General features: G+C 59.0%; 7 protein-coding genes across 7 annotated transcripts; 3 read left to right on the top strand and 4 right to left on the bottom strand.

Moving 5' to 3' along the window:
• Window positions 1–249: 249 nt before the first annotated feature.
• PLICBS_006780 (uncharacterized protein) lies at window positions 250–1,400 on the bottom strand (the record flags this gene model as incomplete). The annotated part of the gene is made up of 3 exons (XM_018320155.2): window positions 250–277; window positions 333–1,110; window positions 1,181–1,400. The coding sequence occupies 3 exons, from the start codon at window positions 1,398–1,400 to the stop codon at window positions 250–252; spliced, it is 1,026 nt and encodes a 341-aa protein (XP_018180052.2).
• Window positions 1,401–2,198: 798 nt separating this feature from the next.
• Window positions 2,199–2,824, bottom strand: PLICBS_006779 (uncharacterized protein; the record flags this gene model as incomplete). Its single annotated transcript, XM_018320154.2, has 3 exons — window positions 2,199–2,291; window positions 2,354–2,506; window positions 2,660–2,824. 3 exons carry the CDS (start codon window positions 2,822–2,824, stop codon window positions 2,199–2,201), a joined length of 411 nt encoding a protein of 136 aa, XP_018180051.1.
• Window positions 2,825–3,658: 834 nt separating this feature from the next.
• PLICBS_006778 (uncharacterized protein) lies at window positions 3,659–4,655 on the bottom strand (the record flags this gene model as incomplete). Its single annotated transcript, XM_065601049.1, has 2 exons — window positions 3,659–4,440; window positions 4,616–4,655. 2 exons carry the CDS (start codon window positions 4,653–4,655, stop codon window positions 3,659–3,661), a joined length of 822 nt encoding a protein of 273 aa, XP_065457121.1.
• Window positions 4,656–5,567: 912 nt separating this feature from the next.
• On the top strand, window positions 5,568–6,677 carry PLICBS_006777 (uncharacterized protein; the record flags this gene model as incomplete). The annotated part of the gene is made up of 1 exon (XM_018320151.2): window positions 5,568–6,677. The coding sequence occupies one exon, from the start codon at window positions 5,568–5,570 to the stop codon at window positions 6,675–6,677; it is 1,110 nt and encodes a 369-aa protein (XP_018180048.2).
• Window positions 6,678–6,959: 282 nt separating this feature from the next.
• PLICBS_006776 (uncharacterized protein) lies at window positions 6,960–8,735 on the bottom strand (the record flags this gene model as incomplete). Its single annotated transcript, XM_065601048.1, has 4 exons — window positions 6,960–7,227; window positions 7,282–8,030; window positions 8,086–8,625; window positions 8,697–8,735. 4 exons carry the CDS (start codon window positions 8,733–8,735, stop codon window positions 6,960–6,962), a joined length of 1,596 nt encoding a protein of 531 aa, XP_065457120.1.
• A 2,371-nt stretch (window positions 8,736–11,106) lies between these two features.
• PLICBS_006775 (uncharacterized protein) lies at window positions 11,107–15,371 on the top strand (the record flags this gene model as incomplete). The annotated part of the gene is made up of 2 exons (XM_018320149.2): window positions 11,107–11,888; window positions 11,942–15,371. The coding sequence occupies 2 exons, from the start codon at window positions 11,107–11,109 to the stop codon at window positions 15,369–15,371; spliced, it is 4,212 nt and encodes a 1,403-aa protein (XP_018180046.2).
• A 2,280-nt stretch (window positions 15,372–17,651) lies between these two features.
• PLICBS_006774 (uncharacterized protein) lies at window positions 17,652–18,317 on the top strand (the record flags this gene model as incomplete). The annotated part of the gene is made up of 2 exons (XM_065601047.1): window positions 17,652–18,242; window positions 18,312–18,317. The coding sequence occupies 2 exons, from the start codon at window positions 17,652–17,654 to the stop codon at window positions 18,315–18,317; spliced, it is 597 nt and encodes a 198-aa protein (XP_065457119.1).
• Between the last annotated feature and the right edge of the window lie 86 nt (window positions 18,318–18,403).

Raw genomic sequence — 18,403 nt, 5'->3', positions numbered from 1 at the left:
GCAGGTAAATGACCAAAGGGCTCCAGGTATCAAGCTGATTTGATGGCTCCCGCCCCTGTTCCAACACCAAGATTGAGCAATGGCCCTTTCGGAAAAGGGCTGAAAGAACTATGATGTGCCGGAACTTGAAAGACGGCATTCGTCTCACTACGGCAATCATTCTCGTCCACGATCTGTGAGTGGTAACTGGCAGAAGCGGAGGGACCGTGATTGGCGATTCAACCCTTCGCATTCATAACAGAGTAGTCATCACTCTTCGTTTCTCGTGGCTTCGGAACTACAACACAGACATTAAGACCACCGCGAGGGCTGGACACAGCGCCGCAACGAACCTCCCAGCCGAGCACAGCCGATCGCCCGCCCCTCCCGTCTGCGAAGGCGACGGAGCAGCCGTCGCCGACTTCGCCCTCTCAATATCACTCGTCGGCCGACCGCCACCCGGTCCAATCCCATTCTCCCCGTCACCCGTCCCCGCAGCGCCAGTCGTCTCCCCACTCGACGCCTCAGTGGAAGACGCCGTCGTCGAAGTCGAAGTCGGCGTGGACGTAGTCTTGGCCGTGCACCGCTTGTCCAGCCCGCACGTCTCATCACTATCGCAGCACTCATCGCCGCAGCACGACCCGGAGAGCGAGCACGCGCCGCCCGCGCAGCACGACTCCTTGTCCGGGTCGTAGCACGACTTGCTCGCGGCGCAGCACTTCTCGCCCTTGGTGCACGTCCACGCGTCGGAGCCGCTCGTGCAGCACACGGACTTGTCGTCGTCGTAACACTTGTCGGGGCCGCACGACTTGGTGCCCGTCCGGCAGCACCCGCCGTCGGGCATGCACTCGAAGCCGGTCTTGCACGTCGTGCCGCGGGTCGTGCAGCATACGTCCGTCTTGGGGTCGTAGCAGCCGTCTGAGCCGCAGCCCTTTTTGCCCGTCGTGCAGCAGCCGCCTTCGGGGATGCACTCTTTGCCGAGCTGGCACGTTGTGCCGCGCGATTCGCAGCATGTGTTTTTGGATGGGTCGTAGCAGCCGTCGGCGCCGCAGCCGATGCTGGGCTTGTCGCAGCAGCCGTCGGGGGTGCAGTTCTGTGTCGTCTTGCAGCAGCCGCCTTGGGAGCATAGATCTGTGGGTTTGCTGGTCAGTCTTGCTTCTGCGGCTGTAAGATTCACAGCTCTCCGGTTGGTATGACGCACATCGGCCGGGGCTGCAGTCTCGTGGAGCAAAGACGTTGAGGCCGTCAAAGTCGCGCCCAAAGATGATCTGTGTTCCGTTGCTGAGGCCCTCGGCAGATCGCCCGCCCGCAGGCCGCGACGGGCTCTTCGCATCGACGAGCTGCTCCGCAGCCACCCGCGGCTTGCTAGCCGTGACGGCGACCGCGGCGCCCAGCAGGGTCACAACCGATCTGAGATGCATTGTCGCGCGTTCCACGTGGGATCGTGTCAATTGTTCGCGCCGCAACCGTCAATGCCGCAGGAGAATCACGACCGCTCAACAAAAGCGCTCAGACAACGGCCCGGAAACTCGGCAACCGCTCGCGCGGGAGGCAGCTACAAGGTCTGTATTTATCCCCAAGCCTGGTCAACTCCAGAGCCCCGTGATTCGGAGCAGGGCCCTGTAACGTGTCGCCGTGCAATCCCGATTAGGCAAGGCAAAATGGGGGGCTGCACAATGAGCCAGGACATCAACCACGGGGTCGTCCAATGAAATCCACATTTTAAAGCTATAAATATGCATATTTAGAGCCAGCGTGGAGTGCTTCTTTAGCTCGGCCGAGACGATAGTCCTTGGCCCTCCGTCATCAACGGTTTGCCAAGCGGAGCGACTGTTTGGGCTAACTTCAATGTTGCTAAGCGTGTTGCCGGCCCTGTTCCTGGCGGGGGATGCCAGGCCCTTGTTGCTGTGCGATGAAGCGGTCGATCAAGCTTCAAATCGCGACAATCCCCTTTCCGGGGTTTATAACGTATATGAGATGGGCTTTTGGCCTATGTGTTGAGGCGAAGACGGCGCGGAAGCACGAAGTTGCGACAGGGCTGCTTTTCGGGCGGGTTGCTCCGAGAATCGCAGGGTTGAAAAGACGGCGTGCTTGCCAAGACAGCCACAGGGCCACGTTTTAAAATGAGGCTCACGGGTCACGAGGATTGATAAGAGAAACCCCGTCACCGTATCGCGTGGCCGGGCGATTCTATTTTACTTCCATAGATCCCTGTCGGTCTACAAGCGAGCCGTCTGGTCCAGGTGCGCCGTGCACTCAATCTCAACGTCGGTTCCCAGCGGCAGCTCGTGGACGGCCACACATGTTCTCGCCTACATGCTCATACATCAGTCACAATCACTCAATCGCAACAAGTGATGGAAGGTGGGCTTACCGGCTTGGGGTCCCAGGTAAAGAACTCGTCGTACGCCTCGTTGACAAGAGCAAAGTCCTTCATGCTCGTGATGTAGATGTTGAGCTTGACAATGTTCTCGAGGCGGCTGCCCGCGGCTTCCAGCACGGCCGAGATGTTGCGAAGCGCTTGTCTCTGTAAACATGCAGTCAGCAATTGCCTGTCTGCCGAGCTCACAAGAGTCGCTCAGGACAGAAGCGAAACATGTCGAGGCACGTGCCCGGGGCCAGTTGCAGGGGGGCATGCAGGGACGCGCCATAGAGACTATCGCATGGGCAAGGCACGTACCGCTCGATCCTTTACGGTGCCCTCCACAAGTTCAAAAGCCTTGCCGGGGACCGCGCCAATGTTGCCGGAGCAGTACACCATGCCATTGTACTTGACGGCCTGAGAGAACTGCGGCAGAGGGAGGGGTGCACCGTCGGTGCGGACCGCTTCGTACTTGGGAGCCATGGCGTCACAGATGATATCCTTTGCAAGAATGGAGGCGCGTGATGCGGTGAATGCTGAGTCGATGCCGGGAAGTAATTGGCTAGGAGCGATTGACTGAGATGGGTTTATATGTCGGCGACGAGTCGCAAGCAGATATAGATATTGTCAGCTTGTGAGGGGTAAAGGCTCGTGGAGGGGGAGGGGCTGTCGATGGCAAGCGTTGGTGTAAGACTGGGCCAAGGCAAAAGTCATCAAAAACCGCTGACAAACTCCCGACATCGCCGCGCCCTTCATGACTTGGCTGCGCCGCGTCCAGCCGCTGCCTCGAAGATCGGTCTCCACAAACCATTACTAGGAATCACGACAATCTCGGAATGATGGCTTTTCATGATTGTGTATGGTAGGCTCTCAATTACGGTCTCTGAGGCCGAGCGAGTACTCGGCCTGTGTTCTATACTAAGAGCGCCGCGGAAGCTCCACGCGGTGCAAGTCCATCTGCTCCCCAACGTTACAATAGACAAGAGTTACAAGACTTGGCCCAGCAGGACTTAATGCGGGGGGATCCGGTGGATCCGGTTGTCGCGCAAGTCAACTGTCCACGGTGCCGGCGTCAATCAGGGCGCGGGCCTGAGGCCCATGGCGGAGGAATCAGGTGGCCGGCCGCCAGAGCCGAGGGCTCGTCGGCTTGATGGAGTGAGCGCATCCAAGTCGCAGTGAGACTTTCTACCAGCGGGCAACAGGTCCAAATGATCCACAAGATAGGCTCAAGGCCTGAAGCGAAGGAGCTCTTGACATTTGTGTGTTCATGGCCCTTCAACACAACGCCACTCACGGCCACGGGCTGGAGTGACACGTCTATGCCATGACTTCATCAATGCTTTGCAACGGCTTCTGCAGCACAGTTAGGGCCACAGACAACACAAAGACTATGCGGCCAGAGCTCACCGTAGATCCTCTTTTTCGCCGCGACTTCGGGGCGGGCGCATCTAACCCAGTAAGATGCGGGTATTCGGCCAACGAGGGGGGAAAGTTGCCGCTGGGATACGGCCGAGGGGTGAATGTGCCCTCTTGAATCTCGTGATACCTGATGGCATGGTACTCGTGCTTCCTGTAGCTCGCTATGTCACTCTTTTTCGGGTACTTGGTCGCCATGTCGTAGTGCAGCTCACGAAATCGCGGCTGCAACTGTTCCGCAAACTCGGGGCTGCGGATGAGGTCTCCGTTCGGGCCTCGGATGCTGTAGACGTAGCTGATCAAGTTGGCGAGCGAATGGAACCATATATAGTTTTCGCGACACTCCTCCTCGGGCATGGACAGCCAGTACTCCATGAGGGATTCGAGAAAGCTGCTAAGCCGGGGCACAGGCGCGACGCAGCCCTCTTCAGTGTTGCGCAGGTCAAACTTCCAGTCGTCGGCGCTCAGAAGCACGGTACCATCGGCCTCGTCCACGGCAGCAACGGGTTCGAGACGGACACCCCCTCTTGCTCTGCATGTCCGCTCGTCGTCGGGAAGCAGGCCGTCAAAATCGGCTTGTCGATATCCCGCATCTTGGAGCACAGCAGACGCGGCGCCGACGTCGGGCACGAGGATGTAGAGATCGAAGACTGCCGTGTCGCTGCCGTATAGGAAGAGAGCATCTTCAAACCATACAGCGCTTGGTATACCTTTCGGGGCGAGAATGCGACATGGATCAAAACGAGAGGGCTGCTCGACGACTCCGGATGCGCTACGCTTCGACCACGAGCGCGTCGCCGTCGAGGCTCGTCTCGTCCAGCGGTTCACAAAGTGCCGCAGGTACGCCGATTTGCGTACCCACCAGCGCCTCGAGACACGCCATGAGTTTGACAACCATCTTCGAAATGACCTGCGCCGCGCTGCAGTCATGGCGTGTCGCGAGGCAGCGCCTCTAGGATGGCGAAAGCGCGCGTTGTTGACATGTCTTGAATGAGTTGGGTGACCTGGTTGATCTACTCACTGACCGCCCCCAGTCTGGGCGACCACTTGATGCCGGAAGAAGCATCGGGCCGGCGAGGCGGATTCGAAGCGCCCTGGCAGACGTGCAGCGCTACGCGCCGACTGCGACCATGTTAATCGATGAGCATTGGCGCCGGAGTGTTGCAAACGATGCATGAGCAGAGTCCCAGAAATTGAATACGCAGCCTCGATGGTAAGTACTAACGTGGCGTAAACAGCCGAGCGGGACCGATGCTGCTCACATGGACGAGGCGCACAGCGGCGACTTACACGCATCTACGGTCTGCTGTGGGCTACCCTACGTCTTGAGTGAGCGGCGGCGCACTGTCAGGGGCCAGCAAAAGAAGGGGCGTCATGTTTCGAAAGAAAGAAAAACGAGAAAAACATTGAACAAGAGATCCGAAATTAGAGCCTCGTTGTCTGTTGAAGTTTTCTTTGAGATGTGGTGTTGAAGGCATTGTTCGGGTTACACCGCAAGGTCGTTCAACGCCCGTTGATACCGCTCGCCTGAACCGCCTAAACCGGACGTTGGAGTAGCCAATCCACCTCAACCCACCATTACATGTTTCACGAAGCGCCCTCATCACAACGACATGCTCTAATCCTCCGCGCACACAGTTAAAATAGACGAGTTACGCAGCGGAGCCATGGCAAACGACGACAGGGCTGGATAGGATGGACGCGCCCTCCAGACGCTGAGCTACACTCTCGATCCCAACAACGTAACCCAGCCCTTGCATCCATCGTCCTTGGTCGGTAAGCTACAGGCCCAAAGGGAAACACCAACAACATGGCCACCTCGCAGCAGACAGACCGGCGGCAGCAGCAGTCCGATGCCCTGCCCGTCCGCATCCAAATCATGTCAGACCTGCACCTCGAGACCCCCCGCTTCCTGCCCATGTACGACACCTTCACCATCACGCCGCACGCGCCGCACCTCGCCCTCCTCGGGGACATTGGCAACGCGCACGACCCGCGCCTCTACGCCTTTCTCGAGACCCAGCTGCGGCAGTTTGAGATTGTGTTTTACGTGCTTGGAAACCATGAGCCGTGCCAACTTGATCATGATGATGACGGCACGGCGCTGCGAGCGGGCGTGCATGATGGTGACCCGCTGCCGGAGCAAGAGCAAGAGCAGCGGCAGGAGCAGCAGGGGTATGAGGACGCCGTGCGGGCGATGCGTCGCTTCGAGGACGCGGTGGAGGAGGAGAGGCGCGGAGAGATAGCGCGTGATGGCAGCGGGAAGGCTTCAACGGGACGATTCGTATTCATGGATCGCAGGCGGTTCGACATCTCCGACAATGTCACCATCCTGGGCTGCACCCTCTTCTCACACATCACGCCCGAGCAACACCCCACAGCCTCCCTCTTCGTCTCCGACTTTTCCTCCATCCCTTCTTGGACCGTCGACGCGCACAACGCGTGTCACGCGCGCGACCTCGCGTGGCTCAACGACCAAGTCCGCGCTCTGTCTGCGTCCCTGCCGCCGCCGCCGCCGCCGCCGCCGGCCCAAGGAGCGCAGCAACAGCAGCAGCAACAACAGCAACGACGGGAACAGAAACAGCGCCGCCGCATCCTCATCCTCACGCACCACAGCCCCACGAGCGACCCCCGCGCCAACGACCCCGAGCACCTCGACGACCCGCGCGGCGTGCAGAGCGCCTTCGTGACAGACCTGCGCGGCGAGCCGTGCTGGCGGAGCGGGGGCGCCGTCGCCGCGTGGGCGTTTGGCCACACGCACTTTAACTGCGACTTCTTTTCTGTGGACGACGACATCAACGACGACGATGGCGGCGGCGGTGATGGGGCAACGAAGGGGAAGCGCGTCGTGGCGAACCAGAGGGGGTATGGGCGGGAGGACGCATATGACTTTGATGCGGGCAAGGTGATTGAGATATAGAAGCGTGTGCTTTCGGCCAATTGAGTGAGCAGCTCCGATCGTGTACAAGGCATGTCTATGTGAGCATCGGGAGACGGATCAGATTAGAGTGGTATTCTTGCGACGTATATCCGCATCGTGCGACGTGTATCCGCATCGTTCATCTACTTCGTACACCATTGTCGTCCCTGACGGGAACAGAAAGAAGGTCTACACCGAGGACTAACGCCAGCCGCCAACAACGCCCCGTATTCTATGACCCATAGTAAGACAGTCGTCCATGCATTGTAATCATTCCACACATCATCGCGACAAGGGATAGCCATCGCGCTCACCGTGCGTCCGGGCAATCGCACACTTGCCAAGTCTACTCAACTCAGCCACGAAGCGGTCCATCCGCCGGAGGTACGCCGTCTCATACGCCGTTTCCTTGTGCAACGGCATGCTCCGTATGACGTCCGATGCCGTGCTTAGCAGTTCCACGTCGTGAACGGCATGTTCACTTTGCGGGTTTCGAAGGATGTTGAAAAAGACAGTCATGAGCGCTGAGACCGGGTAGAAGATGAAGACCCTTGCCGGAACGTTAGCGGATGGCTTGATACCTGTTGCTCTTGCTGAGGCTTACCAGAATGCCTCGCCGGCGAGTCGAGGCGCCATGGCACTCAGGTAGATGAGTGTCGATCTGCTTGCCTCCATAGACAGATCCAAGCTAGACTCGACGCCGTACGTCTTGTCTTTCTCGCGGCCCTGACGGTCAAACACGCAGCGGCCGCTGGCGACATGGATAATGTTTAGTAAGTAGTGGTAGTCAAGGTGCAGCTCGATGTGCAGCATGCTCCTCGACCTGTCAAGATCCTCGAGCTGGACGGCGCGCCGCACCGACAACGCGGGCGAAAAGTCAGCTGGGATAGAGACACGCCAGCGCTCCAACTCGTCGTCCAATTCGCGTATCGCCCGGAGAAGTTCTGCGTCAGACTTGCGGAGCGCCACGGCAGAATAGATGGCGTCGACGGCTTTGGACTTGATCAGACTGAGGCGAAGATCGTTGGGGAACCACGGGGTCTTGCCGTCGTCCCCATGTCGGTGACGGTCGTAACGATCCTGCACGTAGTCGTCTGGCAGAGATATGTCGCAAAAGTCGTCACGTATTATGGGCGGCTGACCGGTGCGAAGGGCGATGTCCTTGTCAAAGGAGTAACAGAGCCAGAACAGATGTCTCAGATGACGATCCTCCCGCTCCGGGATGGTGAGCGCGCGACCAGTCGATGCGGGCATGGTAGTCGTGTGGCCTCCCAACGAAAACATCGTCCGGCACGCCACGGCGTGATACATGATGGCGGCCTGCAGGTGGCCGTATAGTGTTTCGTGAAGGAGCTGGAGGTACCGGTGAGTGTCTAGCCAAGCAGCGTGTGAGTGACTGCTCACGTACCAACATGAACATTGTCTGGAGCGTTGTGATGCTCGCGTCCTCCAGAAAGTCCGCCAGCAAGATCTGAGCCTCCTTTGCACATGCATCGGGGTCAATGTGAGAGGCGGCCTCCAGGTCGGGGAAGTTGGAGCTGGCCATGGACACAAATGCAAACACGCATGCCTTGGCGCCAACATACTCACACATGAGAGGCTTTTGCCGACTGTAAGCCAGCTTGGCCGTCTCCTCAAACAGCACGCGATCCACCAGCGGAAATACAAGACTAAAGTCGGACGCTATGAATTCGTCCAGCAAAGACTGCACCACCCACCTCGAGGGCAGTTGCGCATCGTGTCCCTGGTAAGATCGATTCGACAGCGAGTACAGGGTTGAGGCAGCTACAGGGAGCCCTGGAGGAGCAGCTGTCTCGCTCCCGTAGATGTCCCCGAAGCGTGGCCACTGGCCGGTCCGCGAGTGTATCCATTGCTCGCCACTAGCGGTGAAGTGTGGTACGCCATTACGGCAACATATGGCACCAAAGTTCTGCCCTGCAAAGTAGATCTGCCCGAGAGGGGTATGGGTGACGCGCCTCGAAGGGAGCTGGGCGGAAGATTTGGACCGGCATACAGGACAGCCGTGATCTGCGGCGTGACTTGCATCCTGGTTCCCATTTTGCTGGGCCGTTTGGTCAGGAACGTGTGGTGTGGACCCAGAAGAACTGTCAGATGGCGTGCGGCTGCCCTCTTTGAGAGCTTCCGTCCGGGCGATTGCCTCCTCGACGCGTTCGAGGCGCTTGGCGAGACTCTGGCGCGCCGCAGCCTCGGCGCTAGTCACAGTCAGTGACCTTGCCGTACACGGGTGCGCGCCGAGCCGTCCACAGAAACAAGTAAAGTAAAGCGTAGAGGAGGCACACACCTTGGCCGCTTCTTCCGCCCTCTGACACGGTCAAAGGTGCAGGGGAGGTTGTGGTGGAGGCACCAGTCGCACCGAGCCCCTGCCTCGGAAGCATCGCATTGGATCTATATCGCCATCCGTGATGTGTAAGCGCACGTTGGCAAGGACGTTTGCGGTGCTGCGGCGGGCTCAATTGGATGGCGCACGCAGTCCCACGGCGTGGAACCTCATGCTGTTGGTGTGGTGCTGGGTACAGGCTCGGAGACGGCAATGCGCGAGATGCCGCGGGAATTTTTCAACGTACCTTGCGCCTGTAGCACGCGTCGCAGGCACGCTTCTTCTTCTCCATCTCGGTGAATGGTGTTTCACGTCTGAAGAAGCATTGGAAGAAGCGTGAATGCCCCGAGAACGCACAGTCTCTCGAGGACACCAGGTCTCAGACTCAGACCGCGGGCAAGGCAGGGCCTAGGCTGTCACAAGACAACACATGGCCCGGCAGGTCGGCCGGCAAACTCCGTGGGAAGCTTACGACAACCGAGCAGGGTCGGGATCAGATTGATAAAACTATCCGGTAGACGCGAGCACCGAACGCCGTGGATGGCGAGGCGAGCGGGACGCCAAGGTTCGACCGTTGGATGGATTGCACCGTGCTCGGCACTGCTCGTGTAGGGCAGACAGTGATCCGCGGCGCGCAGCAGAGTTGACTCATCCGCCGTTGACGTCGTGGACCTGCAGGGTACGGTATTGCGGCAGCCAGGTGCAGAGATTCACGACGGCCGAAGATGCCGTTGATTGGGAGTCGTATGAGGCCGAGCCACTGTAAGTTGGGGCGGTTTCGCCGGAATGTCCGCTGAGTAAGCGGGAGTTGGACGCGACAGCCGCTTGGAGCCCCAGGCGTCGACAGTTAGCGCGGGAGGCGTCGCAGGGCTTGCAGGGCTTGCCGGGACCGAGATCTGTTTCGGTCTTTTGGGATGGCGTGAAACGCACAATTAGCTTCTGGAATAACCCGAGAATGACGAGGGTCGCCGTGGATCCGAAAGCGAAAGCGACGCAGAGAGAAGGAAGAAAAATATTATCATTGCACCACCAGTGCCGGGTTCACGACGCCAATCTTGCGCAATGCTTCGCGCAGGTCGCGCAGGGCAGGATGACAGGGCTGGGTATCACCATTTGGGTCTCCACAGGTCCCCGTCAAATGTTTGCGGGGGAAGAGGCCGCTTAGTCAGGCGATGAATTGCACTTTCCAGCGCGTCGCAGGCGCTCCTTCCCGTGCGACAGGACACAACACAGCTGTGAGGGCAGGTGCGATGGGATGGGCGGAGGCCGGCCACCTGGACGCCGACATGTCTCGACCAGATCAGATCTGCCGCTAGGCATCTGCATCTTGCATCTCAGCCTCAGCGTGGGCCAGGCAAGACCCCTGGCAACCTGCGCACTCTCTCCTCCCATTGCTTGCGCCGCGAAGCCCGCGAAGGTCGCACAGCATGAATCGAAACGCCTGGGCTGGCTGAAGCGCCCTGATCAAGCGAACGGCATCCTTCAGCGGTCTTCACGTCCGTGACAGCGCTCCGTCCCACCAGGCTTATCTCCTCCAGACCGCTTGCGATGCCATCTCCGTCTCTCAGTTCCAATGTCGCATCAAGGGCAACAGCGTTGACTAAGCGGCGAAAACTCGCCCGGCCGGGTCTCCACAGCGGGCGTGGCGCACGCGCGACTGCGGCGAGTATCCGAGTCCGAGTCCCTGGAGCGGATCCCGTGTGGATCTGCACGACGCTCGCCATCATTATCCCTCCGCGTCCGCCTTTCCCGCGCCGTGGAAAGCCTGCCCGTACAGGAAGGGGGCAGCGACTCATTGCTCACCAAACAACATGCCGGAAAACAATGAATCCCGGCCGACTTGCGCCGTGCCCACCTGCCGCTGCTCGGACCTGACGCCCCGTCCCACCCCGAGGCCCACCGCCATGTGCCTTAAAGCGGACACTCGGCGACATTCGCGGGTTGCCGGGTCCCTGACCAGCTTCCCGTGTCGTCTTTCTTTCGTTAATTTATAGACTTGCTTGCCCTGGCCGGATAGAATTCCAAGGCCGTTCTCGTTGTGTCTCATTTTGTTCCCTCCAATCTGTTGTGCGGCCTGGATACAACGCCACAATGGAGTCCAACTGCGATGAGACACTCGCAGATACCGACCGCTCCATCAGGAGCGAGCCGGGCTACGGCGGTGCCGACTGGTCTATGAAGCCTCTCGTCGCCGACTTTCACGCACGAGACGTCGCCTCTGGCTTTCCCGCCCGCGAATTGGGCGTCACTTGGCAGAATCTCACCGTCGAGGCCATCAGCGCCGACGCTGCCCTCCACGAAAACGTCCTCTCGCAGTTCAACATTCCCAAGCTCATCAAAGAGTCGAGACAAAAGCCCCCGCTGAAGACGATCCTCGACAACAGCCATGGCTGCGTCAAGCCCGGCGAGATGCTCCTCGTCCTCGGCCGCCCCGGTTCCGGCTGCACCACGCTCCTCAACATGATTGCCAACCACAGAAGAGGCTACGCCAGCGTGTCTGGCGACGTCCACTATGGCTCCATGAAGGCGGAGGAGGCCAACCAATTCCGTGGTCAGATCGTCATGAACACGGAAGAAGAACTTTTCTTCCCGTCCTTGACCGTCGGCCAGACAATGGACTTTGCGACGCGCCTCAAGGTTCCTTTCCGTTTGCCCGACGGCGTCAGCAGCAAGGAAGGCCTCCGAGCCGAGACACGAGACTTCTTGCTCAAGTCCATGGGTATCGAGCACACCTTGGACACCAAAGTGGGCAACGCTTTTGTGCGCGGTGTGTCCGGTGGTGAACGCAAGCGTGTTTCCATCATCGAGTGTCTGGCTTCGCGAGGGAGCGTCTTCTGCTGGGACAACTCGACTCGCGGTCTCGATGCCAGCACGTAAGTTTGCATCTTCTTTCACTACACGCGTACGCCATACTGACACGAATCAGGGCTCTCGAATACACCAGGGCTGTCCGAGCCTTGACCGACGTTCTCGGGCTTGCGAGCATTGTCACGCTCTACCAGGCGGGCAACGGCATCTATAACCTTTTCGACAAGGTCCTCGTGCTGGATGAGGGCAAGGAGATCTATTATGGATCCATGAGGGAGGCGCGACCATTCATGGAGCAGTTGGGTTTCATCTGCGACGATGGTGCCAATGTTGCCGACTTCCTGACTGGTGTCACCGTGCCTACGGAGCGCAAGATTCGTACCGAGTTGCAGCACAAGTTCCCGCGCACCGCCGAAGCCATTCGCACCGAGTATCAGAACTCTCCGATCCGGACCCGCATGCAAGCCGAGTATGACTACCCGTCGAGCGAGGAGGCCAAGCGAAAGACCGAGCTCTTCCGCGAGGGCGTCTCCATGGAAAAAGATAAGAGGTTGCCTGGCAAGAGCCCTTTCACAGTTGGCATCATGGAGCAGATCAAGGCATGCGTTCAGCGCCAGTATCAAATCCTCTGGGGCGACAAGGCCACATTCATCATCAAGCAGGTGTCCACAATCGTGCAGGCGCTGATTGCCGGCTCCCTGTTCTACAACGCCCCCAACACGTCAGGCGGCCTCTTCTCGAAGTCTGGTGCGCTCTTCTTTGCCCTTCTCTTCAACAGTCTGCTTGCCATGGCCGAGGTCACAGACTCCTTCACCGGCCGTCCCGTCCTCATCAAACACAAGACATTCGCCTACTTTCATCCGGCTGCATTCTGCCTGGCGCAGATTGCCGCCGATATACCCGTCATCCTCTTTCAGGTTTCTACCTTTTCTCTCATCTTGTACTTTATGGTCGGTCTGACCATGGACGCCGGCCATTTCTTTACCTTTTGGATCATCGTCATCGCCACCACGTTTTGCATGACGGCGCTTTTTAGGGCCATCGGCGCGGCGTTCAGCACGTTTGACGGTGCCTCCAAGGTGTCTGGCTTCATCATTGCCGCTAGCATTCTGTACGCAGGCTACCAGCTGCAGAAGCCGCACATGCACCCTTGGTTTGTCTGGATCTTTTGGATCAACCCACAAGCCTACGCTTTCGATGCCTTGCTCTCCAACGAGTTCCACAACAAGATCATCCCCTGCGTTGGCAATAACCTGATCCCGAGCGGCCCCAACTACACGGACGGCGCGAGCCAAGCCTGCTCCGGCGTCGGAGGTGCCGTCCCTGGACAGAACTTTGTTGACGGAGACGCCTATCTTGCATCCCTTTCGTACAGCCACGCACACCTGTGGCGGAACTTTGGCATCGTTTGGGCTTGGTGGGCGCTGTTTGTCGCCATCACGGTCTACTCTACGTCGAAATGGCGATCTTCGTCAGAGAATGGCCCGAGCCTGCTAATCCCCCGAGAGAACGCGCATATTATCGACGCCCATCGGCAAAACGACGAGGAGGGCCAGGCCAGCGGAAAGGAAGTCAAGAGCAGCTCGCCGTCGGGTGAGAACTCCGGAGACGAGTCGGCGCCCCCCAACCTCATGCGCAACACATCGGTGTTCACCTGGAAGAACCTCTCCTACACGGTCAAGACGCCGTCTGGCGATCGCCTTCTGCTCGACAACGTCCAAGGCTGGGTCAAGCCAGGCAACTTGACAGCCCTCATGGGTTCATCGGGTGCAGGCAAGACGACCCTTCTGGATGTCCTGGCGCAGCGGAAGACGGAAGGGACAATTCGGGGATCCATCATGGTTGATGGCCGGCCACTGCCGGTGTCGTTTCAACGATCAGCTGGTTACTGCGAGCAGCTCGATGTCCACGAAGCATATGCGACAGTCCGCGAGGCGCTCGAGTTCTCGGCTCTTCTGCGACAGAGTCGCGACACGCCGCGCGAGGAGAAGCTCGCCTATGTTGACACGATTATTGACCTGCTGGAGCTTCACGATCTCGCCGACACCCTCATCGGAGAAGTTGGCGCAGGTTTGAGCGTGGAACAGCGGAAGCGAGTCACCATTGGTGTTGAGTTAGTCTCGAAGCCCAGCATCTTGATCTTCCTGGATGAGCCGACCTCTGGTCTGGACGGCCAGTCGGCTTTCCACACCGTTCGATTCTTGCGCAAGCTGGCTGCTGTGGGACAGGCGGTTCTCGTCACGATCCATCAGCCCTCTGCGCAGCTCTTTGCCCAGTTCGACACTCTTCTGCTTCTGGCCAAGGGCGGCAAGACGGTGTACTTTGGCGACATCGGCGACCAAGCCAACACCATCAAGGAGTACTTTGGCCGCTATGGCGCGCCTTGCCCGGCGGAGGCCAACCCGGCAGAGCACATGATTGACGTCGTCTCGGGAACGCTCTCGCAGGGCAAAGACTGGAACGAGGTCTGGCTGGCTTCCCCCGAGTACGAGAAGATGACGTCGGAGCTCGACCACATTATCAGCGACGCGGCATCGAAGCCGCCGGGCACCGTTGATGATGGCCACGAGTTTGCCATGCCCATGTGGTACCAGATCAAGCTCGTTACTCACCGGATGAACGTCTCGCTGTACCGCAATGTTGACTATGTCAACAACAAGATGGCGCTGCACATCTTCTCTGCCCTGTTCAACGGCTTCTCGTATTGGAAGATTGGTGAATCCTTCGGCGACCTCCAGCTCAAACTTTTCACGGTCTTCACCTTTATCTTTGTGGCGCCCGGTGTCCTGGCTCAGCTGCAACCGCTGTTCATCCACCGCCGCGACATTTTTGAGACACGCGAGAAAAAGTCCAAGATGTATTCGTGGGTTGCGTTTGTCACAGGCCTCATCGTCTCCGAGATCCCGTACCTCATCATCTGCGGCGTTCTCTACTTTGTCTGCTGGTACTACACGGTCGGATTCCCGACGGCTTCGACTCGCGCGGGCGCGACGTTCTTCGTCATGCTCATGTACGAATTCCTTTACACAGGCATGGGTCAATTCATCGCCGCGTACGCCCCCAATGAGGTCTTTGCGTCACTGGTCAACCCGGTAGTTATCGGCACCCTGGTCTCCTTCTGCGGTGTCTTGGTCCCCTATCAGCAGATCACGGCCTTCTGGCGCTACTGGATGTACTACCTCAACCCGTTCAACTATCTCATGGGAAGCATGCTCGTCTTTAGCGTGTGGGGCACGGATGTCAACTGCGCGGACAGCGAGTTCGCCGTCTTTGACCCCCCGAACGGAACGACCTGCGCCGACTACCTGTCGAGCTATCTCTCGCAGGGCATGGGTGCGACGGGAAACCTCGTCAACCCCGAGGCGAGGGCTGACTGCAGGGTGTGCACGTACACCAAGGGCGAGGACTACCTGCGAACGCTGAACCTGAACGAGTACTACTACGGCTGGCGGGACTCGGGCATCGTGGTGCTCATGGTGTTTAGCTCGTACGCGCTGGTGTACGCGCTGATGAAGCTGAGGACCAAGACGTCCAAGAAGGCTGAGTAGGCGCCTTGCATCGCGCGTGTTTCATATTTTAGACATGGACAAATGGACTGGCGTTGTTGGATAGAATCACATAGACTTTACATAATAGATTGGGCATAATGGTACGATTGTCAATGAACACTGCGTTCGTTCGATTCATATGGGGTGATGAATGCTCGTGTTGGCGACTCGCCAATCACACTGCTGTCGACATACGTTGTACGAAAAAGTCGAGGTAGGTGGTGTCGTCTTGACGCAAATATGTAGAGCACCTAACATAGTCCGGCACGGATACAATCGCGAGCGATGCTCTGAGTTGTTGGACTCTGAAATGTTGGACTAAGTGACTAACTCGGCCGGCTGACTGTCTGCAAGGGACGGGGAATTGTCCTGCTCGGCCTCGGGAGTGTTGGCCTGCCAGATTCCTTGCATATGTAGGACCATATGTCCGTCTGCATGTACATACGTATCTACGTACGTGCGTCCAAGCGCGGCTTAAAATACCACTCCGCCGTGCCGCCCTGGTACAATCGCACCGCACTATACAAGTATCCCCGAATACATTTCCATGCCATGAGCCTTGCTTGGCTGGCCGGCGGGGGTGCAGACGCAGGGCCTTCTGGCGCGTTCGCTCATGCGCAATTACAACGTGCAGCCGAGGGAGACGCTTGGCGGGTGGGGGCAGATATGGGAATTGTCAAGTGGCCGGAACATGCCGCTTGGGGGGGTTGGACTTGCAGGCAAAAGTCTTCTCCGATACGGCCTTGGACGGCTTGGCGATCTGGCGGCGTCGTTCCTCGTCGTCGCGAGGTCACACGACCATCAGCGGAGCGGTCTGGTGTCTCGAGCTGATCTTCATCGGCCTCGCTTTGACGCGCCGCGCGCGCCGCCGCCGTCAAAATGCATAGCATGTCTATTACTTACCCCATCCTTTTGCGCCCTCCAATCTTCTCCAGACTCCAGACTCCGTACGGACATGCACCCCAGGTGTTTCTTCCCCAATCCCCACGTTGGTGGCCAGTCCCAGGCTGGGGTTGTCCGTGCCTTGACGTCGCTTAAGCGATCAATCAACTGTGCCTCCACGTCGCTTTGGCCTCTTACACCGCACCATCGGCTACGCAGTGTTATGTCAGGTGCAAGCCACATCCAGTAGACTCGGGTCTTGTTTCGCGAGGTGCAGCACCGAAGCCGCCCCGAGGCTACCATCATTGAGAGCCAGCCAGGGCAGGCTGGCTGGCTGGCGGGTAGACTGCTGGGCGACGATCCTCCCCGGACCGCGCTGCCTGTTTCGTCCTGCAGCGAGGTGCCTTGACTCGCCTAATGATAAAGATGGGCTCACTAATAAACCTGCCTGGGTTTCCTGGCAGGCTGGCATCCTTGCTGGCGTGCCGGAGGGGGCGCTGGCACTTCTGCCAGACGTGCAGCGGAACGCGCTGTGGCGCACAACGCCACTGAACGGGACTGCCCAGGCCAGCACGGGGTTGATTGCCAGAAGCTCGTCGTCCACTGCCAACACTCGTCTCTGCCAGATCGGGGGGCGCCATCCGCCAGGGGGGCAAGGCAGGCACTGGGCAAGATGGGGAGGGGGGCTGCGAAGTCCACGAATCAAGGGGCCGGCCAGGGCCCCGGCACGGTTGATGGTCAACTAGCGACGGGTTGGGCTTGGCGTCGGAGACACCGATCCACACATTGCTCCATCCATCCATGCCTTGCCAGCTCATGGTTCTGTACGGTCAGAACTGGCACCAGACTCGCTGCTGGAGTTCGTGTGAGAAAAGTGGTGAGCGGTTCGACAGCCCGCGAGTCAAACAGGCTGGGAAATACCACGTGCCGATCCCTCCAAATCTCCTGGCGTGCGTCTCCACGCGGCTGTCGCAGTAGTGCCGGCGGTTTGACCGAGCAGTCGCAGAACGGTCCACGGCTCACCGCGATAGACAACGTCATTCATGCACCGGCCGAGTGGTCGCTGGCGTTCCTACTTGCGCTCGGGTCACAAGCAGGAGAGTTGGGGTCGACATTCGCTGGCGAAACTCGCACTGGGAGCGCTAGCGAGTTGACTCGAGCGTCGAGCTATAGAGCAAACACTGAGGCTGCGCACAAAGCGGCAGCATCTTGCGTCGTCCATGCTCTTCTTTGAACAAAGGCGTGTGGCTCAACATTCCTTGTTCTAAACAAAGCAACTCGGAGCTCAGGGACTCTCACGGCGCATGCTGAATGCAAGGCGAGGAGACATCTTCATGGACAACAATGAAGGAAACGAGCTCAGACTATATATGTTGGCGGAGACCGTCTTGCACCGCAATGCGATCCTCGTCGACAGCTTCAACTTCGAGCCAGAATAGCTCCTTGTCAGTGCTAGAATACACAACAGTCTGGTACAAGTCGTTCTTCATCATGCAACTTGAATCGATCATCCTGTGCGCCCTCGCGGCCGTAGTCGGCGCTGCTCCTCTCGACGACATGGAGCAGGGCCGTCGCGGCTCTGAACCCGCGCCCGCGGCGTGGAGCGACTACGCCATCGTGCCCATGACGTGGGACGTCAAGGTGCGGCCCGACGAGGAGTCGATACAGCTCGAGGGGACGGCCCAGGAGGTCTACCGCCGGCTGGTGGAGCTGAACCCCAACTACGACGTCGACTTTGCGAACGCGACGAGCGCGGACGACGCCGGCGAGGGGGAGCTCCAGCGGCGGACTGACTTTCGCAACTCCAACATCATCTGCTCGGACAGGTCGCCTCCGTACGCGCCGTTTGGGCGCATGGACGCCAGGTCGTACTACGAGGCCAACAACTACCTCGGCCGGCTGAAGGGTTCGCCGACGCTGGATGCGGGGCCGAGGGTGTGCGGCCGGGTGAGCTGCAGCTACGACGGCGCCGTCTACGTGTGCAACGATGTGAGTCCTTTGACACCGGCCTGCCTACTTTCGCCCCGAGGTCTGGACGTGAGGCAGTAGGACATGTAGACGTGATGGCGATGATGCAGGGCTTTGCTGACCATGGATTGTTCTTGATGCACGCAGACCCCGGCGCCCAAGACGTTGGTGGGGTGGAGCTC

The sequence above is a fragment of the Purpureocillium lilacinum genome, assembly GCF_023168085.1.
Source record: "Purpureocillium lilacinum CBS 284.36 DNA, scaffold_5, whole genome shotgun sequence".
In the NCBI taxonomy this organism is placed as follows: Eukaryota; Fungi; Ascomycota; class Sordariomycetes; order Hypocreales; family Ophiocordycipitaceae; genus Purpureocillium; species Purpureocillium lilacinum.
This window is presented reverse-complemented; position numbering and strand designations above follow the sequence as displayed.